Genomic DNA, 16,149 nt, shown 5'->3' with positions numbered 1-16,149 from the left:
CTGTTTTATAAAAATAAAAAATATATATATTTTTTTTTTTAAATTAAATTTTTTAAGGTAACTTAATTATAGTGGAGTTTACTTAACCTATATAAAGACTTTAGTAATTGCCACCATAGACATGTTTTTCAAAAAATTAAAATCCATGAGTTTAGATAAAGCCAAACAGTGAGACATTTAGTTAAAATGTGGAAACATGGGAAAAGGCAGACAGATGAGCCCTCCCCCGCACTGCAGAGACCTTGACGGTTGGAGAGCAGAGAGGAGAAGTTTTAGAAGGGAGCCAGGACGAGCAAAGATAACGGAGTGTGTAGATAACAGTCACTGAGTGGAGACAAAAGGGAGAATTGGACATGTGGGAAATTTAAAGGGGCGCTCCTACATGATAATGTCAGAACAGAAGGATAATATACTAATCTTACCTAAGTCATTATTTAGAGTAGGTAAAGTTGTTACCTGGGCAAAGCCAGGTATCAAAAGGGGGATAGGTAAATTGTGGTCTAGGATAGGATGGGGCCTATTGGATAAACGAATATTTTTTAAAATGTAGCTAACAAATGGGCATAGAAGTTAAAGATAGAATCAGATAAAACATGAGAAACTGTTTGTTAACCAAGCCTGTATGTCCAGCATTTTATGCATTATAGGTGAACTGCAGGTGAAGTCACTCAATCCAGTCCCAGAGGCTTGTTGGGGGGACCATACCAAGGTCTCCTGGTGGCAGCTAGCTGAAAGAGCTACCCGGATTCATATCGCACGGTGGGAGGGTAAGACACACTGACACTATCGAACAATAAACAGTGTTCGAGAGGAGAACTGGAATTAACAGAATTCCGGGGGCCATCTCTCGAATGAAGAAAATCCTCCCTGTCCTGTCACCCCTGTTTTTGTTCATAGAAGTGAAGATGTGTCTGGCTCTTGCTAAGTGATGTGTTCTCGGGGAAAGGGTGGGGCTTCACATGGAAGCTGTTTGTCTGAGCGGTCTTATCGTGGGTGACATCCCAAATAACACAGCTCCGGATGAATCAGTACCTGAAGCCTCAGCTGGTTTGACCACCCTGGCTCACGGGTTGACAGAAAACACTGGGGTGGATACTTCTCTGATTAATTGGGTTTGATAGTATGTTTAGAAAATGGGGAAAATATTATGATCACTGTATTATGGGCTACATTCACCTGTGTGACTGTTTTAGTTTTATGGGGCTGTTGTCTAACTCCCTGTGTATGAGGCCTTATTTCCAGGACTCTGGAGAAATCGATGGAAATAGATGGTGATGTACCAGCAGATTCCAGGTTCTGACCCGTGGAATGCTGAATGTATGTCTACAGAACAAGTGGACGAAAATTATAAATGAAATTATATTAAATTGGGAGGGTGTCCGTATGGGGATTACAGGATAACCGACTTGGGACAGTTCTGGGATTGGAAGAGAGGGTATCCTTAAAGCAGAGGGGATCCCACAAAGGTGGATAGGTTTTCCATGATATGGGAAAACCTGGGAGCACTGTTGAACTTTGTAAAGGTAATGAAATCTTGCTAACCATCAAAACTATTAAGCTCTCTGATGCAGGCACTTACACCCTCGGACTACAAAGGACCGGGACAGACACGATGGGTGTGTTTTCTATTAAGGTGCTGCCAAAACCAGAGGTCCCAGATGAATCAGGGCCAGACACACTCCTCTACCACCCCTGGACCGAACCTGCCACCACTATTAAAAAATCCCATTCAGGTAATTAATGTTAGACTATTCAGCTATTGATCAATTAGGCACTGAGACTGGTGTTATTGGTAGGGACAATTTGTGGCTTTCTTATGAGGTACAGTTAAGACCCTGAAAAGAAAGGACTACATGAGTTACATGAAACATTGGTCATGATGGACCTGTTCTGGCTACACACCCATTTGCTATGGGAGAAGGAGAGGGGTGGTTGTGTATTCTGAGAGGTTTATACCTGGTTGAGGCCAATTCAACTCTCTGTTCCTCTTTGAGCCTTGTGTTTCCTACAGTACCTCCTCATCGGGCCCCTTGGGGTGGTGAGGCATATGGGGGCAATTACAGTTGCATCACGGGTACAGGTAATGGCATTGATTATGGGAGATTGCCTGAAGCTGATTGCAGTAGTAACATAACCATTAATTCCACTTGGCCAGTTACAGGCCTAAACCAAACTAGTGGTCTGGCTGATGTGTGGTGGATCTGTGGACCCAAAAGAGTGCTGAGACCCATTCTTAGAGGAGACTGGCAAGGTACGTGTGCTCTGACCAGTTTGATAATTCCACTGACCATTGTTGATGTTACTGCTGAACAGTTGTTGGGTTCTGTATCCAGGGGACCTGAAAACATTCCATCCCATGGGAGACATAGAAGTAGTGCTCCATGGACAGAGGATGTCGTTGACATACACACTACCCTGTTGGGAGTGCCGGTGGGGGTTCCTCATGAGCTTCAGGCCTTGGGCAGGAATGATGGATTATAGGTCCAGCCATAGTGGATGCAAGACAGACTGCATGGATTCATTACATCTACTATGATCAACAGCGTTTTGTTAATTACCCCCGTGATGCACTCACTGGTATGTCTGAACAGTTTGAGGCCACATCTAGGGTTGCCAGACAGAATAGACTTGCTTGGGATATGCTTCTTGCCAGTCAGGGGGGCGTATGCAAGATGTTCGGTGAACAATGTTGCACGTATATTCCTAATAACACCAGTCCAGATGGTAGTATATCTAAGGCCCTTAGTGGGCTTGATGCACTATCTGCTGAGATGAGGACCATGACGGGGGTGGAAGAGTCTGGCCTGTTCTCTTGAGTGGGAGCCTGGTTTTGGTAAGTACACTAGAATGGTGGTTACTGGATTTCTGACCCTAATTTTTGTATTTTTGTTATTGATGTGGTGTGCTGCTTGCATCATACCGTGTTTCAAGAAGCTGTTACAGATGTGGTGAAGGCTTCAGGCATGATGATGCCTTTGCGTGATGCTCCAGTTGGAGATGCTGATACTGAAGCATGCTTTCAGGGGAGGATGAGACTGACTGAGGATGACCCATGGTATGCTGTGGGTGAGGTAGTAGAATAAATCTTACACCACCACAGTTCCTTGTTATACATCTTTATGATGGGTTTTCTTTCCAGTATGTTTGTTCTCCCTGTTGTGAAGGTTTTGAGTCCCTGGGTGGCATGAAGCCCAACTGGTGCAGGATAGGAGTAGCTGAGAGGACCAGATGGTTTATAATAATGCTTTGCTTTGTTTTACTCTGTTTTCCATGACCAAAGTTTTATCCGGTATCTTACATGTCAATAAACAATAAAGTGTTATCCTGTTTTTGCTAAGTGACACCCTTGTGGGTGTCAAAAGGGGGACTTAAATTTCACACAATTTTTTTTTTTAATGTTCTGTTTTTGAATGAGCTGTTCTCTTTTGACATGAAGGTATTTTAAACTCTGTGACTGTTATATGATTCATTGCTGAATTTTTGTTCACACCCTGGGGGGTGTGAAAAAGAGGGATTATTGGTTCCTGTGTTTTACATTATAGCCATTACCATATATATGATTGAATATTATCTGCTGTTGGCTTGTGTTGATGTATGCAAGTGTTATGCAACATAGCTGACTTGAAACATTGTTAAAAGTGTCAGGGCCAGGGGACTTTCTCATGCTGGAAAAATACAGAAGGGAGGGCACATTCAGAGCGTGGGGTTGCGAGAACAAGCGTTTTTTGTTGTTGTTAGATAACAGGAGCCAGGTGCGTGATAACGGTATGGAGCATGAGAGCCTGGCTGCAACTTCTCTTATGACATTCCAGAATCGCATTGCAGTAGATATGCTACTGGCGGAGAAAGGTGGAGCTTGTACTATGTTTGGTGAACAGTGTTGCACTTTCATCCCTAATAACACGGCCTCCGATGGTAGCTTGACCATGGCCCTAGAAGGTTTGAGGACGCTTAATGGTAAAATGAAATCTCATTCTGGGATGGATACCTCGATGTGGGACTCCTGGATGAGTGCGTTTGGTAAATATAAAAGCCTGGTGTCCTCCATTTTGGTATCCATTTCGGTGTTCGCTGCCATTTTAGTTCTCTGTGGATGCTGTTGCATTCCATGCATCCGTTCCCTTGCCACTAGGGTTATCTCTAAAGCCATTGACCCTTCCTCCCCTTCCCAGATGTTTCCTCTGCTGGATAAAGACCTACATGAATTCGAGGATGAGGAGGAGAGTGCCTATTTAGGTTTACATTATATCTGCTGTTGCCTTATGGGGATGTATGTATGTGTTATGCAAGTGGATCATTCCGCCTGACTTGCCTAGTTTAAGTCACATCTCTTTGGAGATGTGAAGAGAGGGAATCACAACTTTTTCCTGCGGGAAAAAAGTTGGCTTATGTAGACAAGCATTTTACTTTTATTTTGAGCTGTTGTTCTCCGCTCTATTAAATGAGGGTTGTAAGTTCCTAGGTGGCTGGTAGCCAACTTAGTACATAGTGGGATTGAATGGAGAACATGATGTAATACATATATATCTATTTCTGTTTAAAACCGTGCCTTATTTCATAGTCCCATTGGGAGAAGTTTCTCTTTGTGTCTGGATCCAGTTAGGTTGTGTCACGTCTCTGGTGAGACGTGAAGAGAGGGTTTTGTAGAGAAATGCTATTTCTTATGTAGGAGACCAGACTATTGTTAAGGGGGGGCTACCACTTAGAGTTGAGCCTGTGGGGTCCCCTACAGGGTAGCTCCCGCATTACACTAATGGCCAAAACCAGCGCACACACACATGATCTCCGTTGTCTCTGAACGTTGAATGCCCGAAGAGGATTCTACGATGACGGACAGACTACTGAGCCAATGGCGGAAGACTACGGACTACACCCCAGCTGAACCAATCCAAAGATCCGATCTTCCAGAATCAACCTACTTTCTTTTCTATATAATAGTGGTGTACTGATTGTAACGGTCTCTTCTTCGTCTGCGCTTCCGTACGAACCAGCGGGAGAGCCGTAATTACGCTGTTCTAGATATCTTCACTCTGAATAAACTGTAGCTTGTCATACAATTTACCACCTTGTCTGAATCGATCCTTGACCGACTCGTCCGTCTACATATCCAATTACTAACACTAGTCTGCAGCTAGGAATTTGGTATCATTGAACGCGAAGAACGACAACCGCTGAAACATCGATCCTACAACAACATTATTGAATGTCACTCTGAACTATCCACTATAACCACGACAGAGAGAGAGAGAGACGGACAATTCTACAAAAGAAACAAACTTTTCAACAGCGATCAAGACGACACACTGAGCGTAAATATATATATTGATTGCAATTGTTCCCGAATGAGTGAGCGTTCATGTGTAAAGGATTAGCATTTCAATTGTTGTAATTATTAACTCTGTAGTGACTTCTCAGTCGACCCCCACTTCCCTTTTTATCTAACGAGCCGCCATACCGGTTTAGCCCACTAGGGGCACATTCTCCTATCATTTCTTGTAACCATATTTATTTTTTGTTGTTTTGTTTATGCATTTCTGTGAATTACTTAGTTAGTAATAAATAAATGATTTAAGACAATTGATGTATGGTTGACTCATAGTGAAGACTGGGTTCGTGCAGATAACCAACAATTTACGACGTTTGGAATTAGACTAACGTGAGGTAAAATAAATAATTCATTAATCAGAAGACTATTGATCAGATATGAAAATATCTGAAAGGTTATATTGGGAAATTATAACTCTGTAATCTTTGTAATATTTTCCTTGGTGCCCCGACTTCCTAGTTAATTACAGTTACATGATTAATCAGTTTGATCGCGTAATACTAATCTTCAATTTAATGATAGTAAAGACATGACAGACCTGACCTCAGATCATCAGTAAGTCAATAGGAACACTGTTTTGTACATAATGTTTAAACCTGAACTCTGGGTTGACTAACTCTGAGCAGTCAAACTCAAAAGTTTTCGGTTTCAGAACAGGTGAAAACAATTAGTTCAATCAACTCTGAGTTAAGTTAACCCTGAGTAAAGTTAAACACAAATTAAGTTAACCCCGAATTAAGTTAACCCTGAGTAAAGCACGTGCGTGAGGAGAAAAAAAGCCCTCATCAATGGAACACAGATAACATGATTCATTATGGCAACAGGAGATAAAAAGCCCTCATCAATGGCACACAGATAACATGATTCATTATGGCAACAGGAGATAAAAAGCCCTTATCAATGGAACACAGATAACATGATTCATCATGGCAACAGGAGATAAAAAGCCCTTATCAATGGAACACAGATAACATGATTCATCATGGAAAAAGGGGTTCCAACCTCCTACTTCTCCCCAGTGGAGTTCAACAGATTCATGAATGTGTATGCAGAAAATGAGTTTATATTTAAGAAAAAAGGTAATACAGTAGCAGCAACAAAAGAACTTGAGCTGGCGTAGCAGAAAATGGCTGAGTCATTGAAAATAATGAAATGTTTCATCTCGAGTGTTCCACTTATTCAACATGTATACAGTGTGTATGTGTGTGTGTGTGTGTGTGTGTGTGCCTGCACGCGCGTGTTTAATATCTACGCAGGTGCAGCCCAACAGGCACAAAACATAATTACATTGCAAGCTACCTAATTAAACAGCATTCAGTGGCTACAATCAACATGTGATTGTCACACCCTGATCAGTATCACCTGTCCTCGTTATTGTCTCCACCCCCTCCAGGTGTCACTTGTTTTCCCCAGTATATTTATCCCTGTGTTTCCTGTCTCTGTGCCAGTTTGTCTTGTATGTTTCCAAGTCAGCGTTTTTCCTGTTCTTCTGCTTTTTGCATTCCTTTTCTAGTCCTCCCGGTTTTGACCCTTGCCTGGTTCTGGACTCTGTACCCGCCTGCCTGACCTTTCCGCCTGCCTTGACCATGAGCCGTTCTGCCACGCTGTTCATCCTGGACTCTGATCTGGTTTTGACCTTTTTGCCTGTCCACGACCATTCTCTTGTCTACCCTTTTGGATTAATAAACATTGTAAGACTCCAACCATCTGCTTCATGTGTCTGCATTTGGGTCTCGCCTTGATAGTCATATATTATTAAGTAGTTAGTGACATTTTCTATGTTAAAAATAAATACATTTTTTCAGGTACCCCAACACTACCAGTATTTAATATTGTCTCCTTGAAAGTAACACATAAATGCCTTTTACATTCAAGCCTCCAAATTTGTGTTAACTTGATGTCTGAAAAACAGGTGGTGGTCCACCACCCCTCAGGACGCAAGGGCCGACCGACATAAGCGTTTAGTTATTCACATGATTGATATGTACAGATGAATTCGGAAGTTTACATACACCTTGGCCAAATACATTTAAACTCAGTTTTTCACAATTCCTGACATTTAATCCAAATAAAATTCCCTATTTTAGGTAAGTTAAGGATCACCACTTTATTTTAAGAATTTAAGAATGTGCAATGTCAGAATAATAGAGATTATTTTTCAGCTTTTATTTCTTTCATCACATTCCCAGTGGGGAGTATTGCCTTTAAATTGTTTAACTTGGGTCAAACTTGGGTCAAACTTTTCGGGTAGCCTCCTACAATATTCCCACTATAAGTTGGGTGAATTTTGGCCCATTCCTCCTGACAGAGCTGGTGTAACTGTCAGGTCTGTAGGTCTCCTTGCTCCGACACGCCTTTTCAGTTCTGCCCACAAATCTTCTATAGGATTGCGGTCTGGGCTTTGTGATGGCCACTCCAATACCTTGACTTTGTTGTCCTTATGCTATTTTGCCACAACTTTGGCAGTATGCCTTGGGTCATTGTCCATTTGGAAGACCTATTTGCGACCAAGCTTTACTTCCTGACTGATGTCTTGATGTTGCTTCAATGTATGCACAAAACTTTCCTCCATCATGAAGCCATCTATTTTGTGAAGTGCACCAGTCCCTCCTGCAGCCCACAACATGATGCTGCCACCCACGTGCTTCACGGTTGGGATGGTGTTCTTCGACCTACCCCTTTTTCCTCCAAACATAACGATGGTCATTATGGTCAAACAGTTCTATTTCTGTTTCATCAGACCAGAGAACATTTCTCCAAAAAGTACGATCTTTGATCCCATGTCCAGTTGCAAACTGTAGTCTGGCTTTTTTATGGCGGTGTTGGAGCAGTGGCTTCTTTCTTGCTGTGCGGTCTTTCAGGTTATGTCGATATAGGACTCGTTTTACCGCGGATATAGATACTTTTGTACCTGTTTCCTCCAGCATCTTCACAAGGTCCTTTGCTGTTCTGGGATTGATTTGCACTTTTCGCACCAAGGTAAGTTAATCTCTAGGAGACAGAATGCATCTCCTTCCTGAGCGGTATGTGGACACCTCACCACCTGCTTACTATTGTTTGTACAGATGAACGTGGTACCTCCAGGCATTTGGAAATTGCTCCCAAGGATGAACCAGACTTGTGGAGGTCTTGGCCTCTTTCTGAGGTCTTGGCTGATTTATTTTTGTTTTCCCATGTCAAGCAAAGAGGCACTGAGTTTGAAGGTAGGCCTTGAAATACATCCACAGATACACATCCAATTAACTCAAATGATGCCAATTAGCCTATCAGAAGCTTCTAAAGATAAGACATTTCATGACAAGCTGTTTAAAGGCACAGTCAACTTACTGTATATAAACTTCTGACCCACTGGAATTGTGATACAGTTAACAATTTTTGGAACAATAACTTGTGTCATGCACAAAGTAGATATCCTAACCGACTTACAAAAACTATAGTTTGTTAACAACACATTTGTGGAGTGGTTGAAAAACGAGTTTTAATGACTCCAACCTAAGTGTATGTAAACTAGTTTTAATGACTCCAACCTAAGTGTATGTAAACAAGTTTAATGACTCCAACCTAAGTGTATGTAAACGAGTTTTAATGACTCCAACCTAAGTGTATGTAAACGAGTTTTAATGACTCCAACCTAAGTGTATGTAAACTAGTTTTAATGACTCCAACCTAAGTGTATGTAAACTAGTTTTAATGACTCCAACCTAAGTGTATGTAAACTAGTTTTAATGACTCCAACCTAAGTGTATGTAAACTAGTTTTAATGACTCCAACCTAAGTGTATGTAAACTTCCGACTTCAATTGTACATTCATCCTCAGTAACGCTCCCACCCATCCATATTAAACATAACTTGGCACACTGATTTAATTGTAGTGGTATAATTCTTTGTAATTGACTACTGTTACTTTTTCAGATTCTCAGGTGTCCTTCAGACATCATCTATTTGACTCGGTTATATATTTGAACATGTTTAATGTGGCGTGGACACTGTTGTAAAAACAAAGTTCAAATTAGGTGGGGGACTTTTCTGGGTAAAGTTATAAGTTAAATGTCTAATCTTCATCTTTTACCAGATACTGATGATGTAATCTGTATGGTAGAGCCTTCTGCCAAAACAGACCTCCATGCAGTTATAACTTCTCTTAATACGCCACAGATTTTTCATAATGGGTTAGAGTAGAACACCACAATTGTCACGTTCTGACCGTAGTTCTTTTGTGTTTTCCTTGTTTTAGTGTTGGTCAGGACGTGAGCTGGGTGGGCATTTTATGTTGGATGTCTAGTTTGTCTGTTTCTGTGTTTGGCCTGATATGGTTCTCAATCAGAGGCAGGTGTTAGTCGTTGTCTCTGTTTGGGAGCCATATTTAGGTAGCCTGTTTTGTCATTGTGGGTTGTGGGTGATTGTCTATGTCTAGTTGCATGCTAGCACTATGTTTCATTAGCAGTCACGTCGTTTGTTAGCTTGTTCAGTTTACGTCGTGTTTTTCGTCATTCAATAAAAGGAATGCATCCATACAACGCTGCCCTTTGGTCCACTTCATACAACAAATGTGTTATTTTCATTACAGGAGGATGACGCCTTGTCAGCTGCCACAGAGAGAGAAGATACAGAAAGGCCTATTGAGGTTTACACCTTAAAAATAACATCTAACTGTTGATGTTAGTGTTGTATCATAAAACTCCCACCTTTTTCTCTAACAGAGCAATGCTGAAAATTACAATGAGGAAGAGCGTCCATCCACCTCCACAGCACAACTTACCTCAGTAAGATGTTGTTCAGCATTGGCCCATGACTTACAATGAAACAAACTAGACCTGGCACTGTGAAATTCAATGTCATTTATGTTGTGTTCCTATAGCTCCCTGTGAAACAACTGTACGAGGTGTACTTAGAGAAACACATCGAAAAATGTCATTTACAAATTGACAACATGAGGCTGCAGATGTTAAAGATAAAATATAAATACAACTGCTAGAACATCAGTTAAAGGTGGTGAGGTGTCCACAGGTAGAACATCAGTTAAAGGTGGTGAGGTGTCCACAGGTAGAACATCAGTTAAAGGTGGTGAGGTGTCCACAGGTAGAACATCAGTTAAAGGTGGTGAGGTGTCCACAGGTAGAACATCAGTTAGAGGTGGTGAGGTGTCCACAGGTAGAACATCAGTTAAAGGTGGTGAGGTGTCCACAGGTAGAACATCAGTTAAAGGTGGTGAGGTGTCCACAGGTATAACATCAGTTAAAGGTGTCCACAGGTAGAACATCAGTTAAAGGTGGTGAGGTGTCCACAGGTAGAACATCAGTTAGAGGTGGTGAGGTGTCCACAGGTAGAACATCAGTTAAAGGTGGTGAGGTGTCCACAGGTAGAACATCAGTTAAAGGTGGTGAGGTGTCTACAGGTATAACATCAGTTAAAGGTGTCCACAGGTAGAACATCAGTTAGAGGTGGTGAGGTGTCCACAGGTAGAACATCAGTTAAAGGTGGTGAGGTGTCTACAGATATAACATCAGTTAAAGGTGTCCACAGGTAGAACATCAGTTAGAGGTGGTGAGGTGTCCACAGGTAGAACATCAGTTAAAGGTGTCCACAGGTAGAACATCAGTTAGAGGTGGTGAGGTGTCCACAGGTAGAACATCAGTTAGAGGTGGTGAGGTGTCCACAGGTAGAACATCAGTTAGAGGTGGTGAGGTGTCCACAGGTAGAACATCAGTTAGAGGTGGTGAGGTGTCCACAGGTATAACATCAGTTAAAGGTGGTGAGGTGTCCACAGGTAGAACATCAGTTAGAGGTGTCCACAGGTATAACATCAGTTAGAAGTGGTGAGGTGTCCACAGGTAGAACATCAGTTAAAGGTGGTGAGGTGTCCACAGGTATAACATCAGTTAAAGGTGTCCACAGGTAGAACATCAGTTAGAGGTGGTGGGGTGTCCACAGGTATAACATCAGTTAGAGGTGTCCACAGGTATAACATCAGTTAGAGGTGGTGGGGTGTCCACAGGTAGAACATCAGTTAGAGGTGTCCACAGGTATAACATCAGTTAGAGGTGGTGAGGTGTCCACAGGTAGAACATCAGTTAAAGGTGGTGAGGTGTCCACAGGTATAACATCAGTTAAAGGTGTCCACAGGTAGAACATCAGTTAAAGGTGGTGAGGTGTCCACAGGTAGAACATCAGTTAAAGGTGTCCACAGGTAGAACATCAGTTAAAGATGGTGAGGTGTCCACAGGTAGAACATCAGTTAAAGGTGTCCACAGGTAGAACATCAGTTAAAGGTGTCCACAGGTATAACATCAGTTAAAGGTGGTGAGGTGTCCACAGGTATAACATCAGTTAAAGGTGTCCACAGGTATAACATCAGTTAAAGGTGGTGAGGTGTCCACAGGTATAACATCAGTTAAAGGTGGTGAGGTGTCCACAGGTATAACATCAGTTAAAGGTGGTGAGGTGTCCACAGGTATAACATCAGTTAGAGGTGGTGAGGTGTCCACAGGTATAACATCAGTTAAAGGTGTCCACAGGTAGAACATCAGTTAAAGATGGTGAGGTGTCCACAGGTAGAACATCAGTTAAAGGTGTCCACAGGTAGAACATCAGTTAAAGGTGTCCACAGGTAGAACATCAGTTAAAGGTGTCCACAGGTAGAACATCAGTTAAAGGTGTCCACAGGTAGAACATCAGTTAAAGGTGTCCACAGGTAGAACATCAGTTAAAGGTGTCCACAGGTAGAACATCAGTTAAAGGTGGTGAGGTGTCCACAGGTAGAACATCAGTTAAAGGTGTCCACAGGTAGAACATCAGTTAAAGGTGTCCACAGGTAGAACATCAGTTAAAGGTGGTGAGGTGTCCACAGGTAGAACATCAGTTAAAGGTGGTGAGGTGTCCACAGGTAGAACATCAGTTAAAGGTGGTGAGGTGTCCACAGGTAGAACATCAGTTAAAGGTGGTGAGGTGTCCACAGGTAGAACATCAGTTAAAGGTGGTGAGGTGTCCACAGGTAGAACATCAGTTAAAGGTGTCCACAGGTATAACATCAGTTAAAGGTGGTGGGGCGTCCACAGGTAGAACATCAGTTAAAGGTGTCCACAGGTATAACATCAGTTAAAGGTGGTGAGGTGTCCACAGGTATAACATCAGTTAAAGGTAGTGAGGTGTCCACAGGTATAACATCAGTTAAAGGTGGTGAGGTGTCCACAGGTAGAACATCAGTTAAAGGTGTCCACAGGTAGAACATCAGTTAAAGGTGGTGAGGTGTCCACAGGTAGAACATCAGTTAAAGGTGTCCACAGGTAGAACATCAGTTAAAGGTGTCCACAGGTAGAACATCAGTTAAAGGTGTCCACAGGTAGAACATCAGTTAAAGGTGTCCACAGGTAGAACATCAGTTAAAGGTGTCCACAGGTAGAACATCAGTTAAAGGTGGTGAGGTGTCCACAGGTAGAACATCAGTTAAAGGTGTCCACAGGTAGAACATCAGTTAAAGGTGTCCACAGGTAGAACATCAGTTAAAGGTGGTGAGGTGTCCACAGGTAGAACATCAGTTAAAGGTGGTGAGGTGTCCACAGGTATAACATCAGTTAAAGGTGTCCACAGGTAGAACATCAGTTAAAGGTGGTGAGGTGTCCACAGGTATAACATCAGTTAAAGGTGGTGAGGTGTCCACAGGTATAACATCAGTTAAAGGTGGTGAGGTGTCCACAGGTATAACATCAGTTAAAGGTGGTGAGGTGTCCACAGGTATAACATCAGTTAAAGGTGGTGAGGTGTCCACAGGTAGAACATCAGTTAAAGGTGGTGAGGTGTCCACAGGTAGAACATCAGTTAAAGGTGGTGAGGTGTCCACAGGTAGAACATCAGTTAAAGGTGGTGAGGTGTCCACAGGTAGAACATCAGTTAAAGGTGGTGAGGTGTCCACAGGTTAGAACATCAGTTAAAGGTGTCCACAGGTATAACATCAGTTAAAGGTGGTGGGGTGTCCACAGGTAGAACATCAGTTAAAGGTGTCCACAGGTATAACATCAGTTAAAGGTGGTGAGGTGTCCACAGGTATAACATCAGTTAAAGGTAGTGAGGTGTCCACAGGTATAACATCAGTTAAAGGTGGTGAGGTGTCCACAGGTAGAACATCAGTTAAAGGTGTCCACAGGTAGAACATCAGTTAAAGGTGGTGAGGTGTCCACAGGTAGAACATCAGTTAAAGGTGTCCACAGGTAGAACATCAGTTAAAGGTGGTGAGGTGTCCACAGGTAGAACATCAGTTAAAGGTGGTGAGGTGTCCACAGGTAGAACATCAGTTAAAGGTGGTGAGGTGTCCACAGGTAGAACATCAGTTAAAGGTGGTGAGGTGTCCACAGGTAGAACATCAGTTAAAGGTGTCCACAGGTATAACATCAGTTAAAGGTGGTGGGGTGTCCACAGGTAGAACATCAGTTAAAGGTGTCCACAGGTATAACATCAGTTAAAGGTGGTGAGGTGTCCACAGGTATAACATCAGTTAAAGGTAGTGAGGTGTCCACAGGTATAACATCAGTTAAAGGTGGTGAGGTGTCCACAGGTAGAACATCAGTTAAAGGTGTCCACAGGTAGAACATCAGTTAAAGGTGGTGAGGTGTCCACAGGTATAACATCAGTTAAAGGTAGTGAGGTGTCCACAGGTATAACATCAGTTAAAGGTGGTGAGGTGTCCACAGGTAGAACATCAGTTAAAGGTGTTAACAGGTAGAACATCAGTTAAAGGTGGTGAGGTGTCCACAGGTAGAACATCAGTTAAAGGTGGTGAGGTGTCCACAGGTATAACATCAGTTAAAGATGTCCACAGGTAGAACATCAGTTAGAGGTGGTGAGGTGTCCACAGGTATAACATCAGTTAAAGGTGTCCAAAGGTAGAACATCAGTTAAAGGTGTCCACAGGTAGAACATCAGTTAAAGGTGGTGAGGTGTCCACAGGTATAACATCAGTTAAAGATGTCCACAGGTAGAACATCAGTTAGAGGTGGTGAGGTGTCCACAGGTATAACATCAGTTAAAGGTGGTGAGGTGTCCACAGGTATAACATCAGTTAAAGGTGTCCACAGGTAGAACATCAGTTAAAGGTGGTGAGGTGTCCACAGGTATAACATCAGTTAAAGGTGGTGAGGTGTCCACAGGTAGAACATCAGTTAAAGGTGGTGAGGTGTCCACAGGTAGAACATCAGTTAAAGGTGGTGAGGTGTCCACAGGTATAACATCAGTTAAAGGTGGTGAGGTGTCCACAGGTATAACATCAGTTAAAGATGGTGAGGTGTCCACAGGTATAACATCAGTTAAAGGTGTCCACAGGTAGAACATCAGTTAAAGGTGGTGAGGTGTCCACAGGTATAACATCAGTTAAAGGTGGTGAGGTGTCCACAGGTAGAACATCAGTTAAAGGTGTCCACAGGTAGAACATCAGTTAAAGGTGGTGAGGTGTCCACAGGTAGAACATCAGTTAAAGGTGTCCACAGGTAGAACATCAGTTAAAGGTGGTGAGGTGTCCACAGGTATAACATCAGTTAGAGGTGGTGAGGTGTCCACAGGTAGAACATCAGTTAAAGGTGGTGAGGTGTCCACAGGTAGAACATCAGTTAAAGGTGGTGAGGTGTCCACAGGTAGAACATCAGTTAAAGGTGGTGAGGTGTCCACAGGTATAACATCAGTTAAAGGTGGTGAGGTGTCCACAGGTATAACATCAGTTAAAGGTGGTGAGGTGTCCACAGGTAGAACATCAGTTAGAGGTGGTGAGGTGTCCACAGGTATAACATCAGTTAAAGGTGGTGAGGTGTCCACAGGTATAACATCAGTTAAAGGTGGTGAGGTGTCCACAGGTATAACATCAGTTAAAGGTGGTGAGGTGTCCACAGGTAGAACATCAGTTAGAGGTGGTGAGGTGTCCACAGGTAAAACATCAGTTAAAGATGGTGAGGTGTCCACAGGTATAACATCAGTTAAAGATGGTGAGGTGTCCACAGGTATAACATCAGTTAAAGGTGGTGAGGTGTCCACAGGTAGAACATCAGTTAGAGGTGGTGAGGTGTCCACAGGTATAACATCAGTTAAAGGTGTCCACAGGTAGAACATCAGTTAAAGATGGTGAGGTGTCCACAGGTAGAACATCAGTTAAAGGTGTCCACAGGTAGAACATCAGTTAAAGGTGTCCACAGGTAGAACATCAGTTAAAGGTGTCCACAGGTAGAACATCAGTTAAAGGTGTCCACAGGTAGAACATCAGTTAAAGGTGTCCACAGGTAGAACATCAGTTAAAGGTGGTGAGGTGTCCACAGGTAGAACATCAGTTAAAGGTGGTGAGGTGTCCACAGGTATAACATCAGTTAAAGGTGTCCACAGGTAGAACATCAGTTAAAGGTGGTGAGGTGTCCACAGGTATAACATCAGTTAAAGGTGGTGAGGTGTCCACAGGTATAACATCAGTTAAAGGTGGTGAGGTGTCCACAGGTATAACATCAGTTAAAGGTGGTGAGGTGTCCACAGGTATAACATCAGTTAAAGGTGGTGAGGTGTCCACAGGTAGAACATCAGTTAAAGGTGGTGAGGTGTCCACAGGTAGAACATCAGTTAAAGGTGGTGAGGTGTCCACAGGTAGAACATCAGTTAAAGGTGGTGAGGTGTCCACAGGTAGAACATCAGTTAAAGGTGGTGAGGTGTCCACAGGTAGAACATCAGTTAAAGGTGTCCACAGGTATAACATCAGTTAAAGGTGGTGGGGTGTCCACAGGTAGAACATCAGTTAAAGGTGTCCACAGGTATAACATCAGTTAAAGGTGGTGAGGTGTCCACAGGTATAACATCAGTTA

At 42.7% G+C, this 16,149-nt stretch overlaps 1 protein-coding gene across 1 annotated transcript in view; it reads left to right on the top strand.

Moving 5' to 3' along the window:
• LOC109882898 (C-type mannose receptor 2) overlaps positions 1–7,029 on the top strand; it is a 34,451-nt gene extending 27,422 nt beyond the window's left edge. The window contains exon 6 of the mRNA XM_031809607.1: positions 6,840–7,029. Coding sequence (XP_031665467.1) covers positions 6,840–6,892 — 53 coding nt within the window. The 3' untranslated portion in view covers positions 6,893–7,029. The remainder of the gene's footprint in view (positions 1–6,839) is intronic.
• Positions 7,030–16,149: the final 9,120 nt, after the last annotated feature.

The sequence above is a fragment of the Oncorhynchus kisutch genome, linkage group LG29, assembly GCF_002021735.2.
Source record: "Oncorhynchus kisutch isolate 150728-3 linkage group LG29, Okis_V2, whole genome shotgun sequence".
Lineage (NCBI taxonomy): Eukaryota > Metazoa > Chordata > Actinopteri > Salmoniformes > Salmonidae > Oncorhynchus > Oncorhynchus kisutch.
The sequence above is the reverse complement of the archived record's forward strand: the minus strand, read 5'-3'. Positions and strand labels throughout refer to the sequence as shown.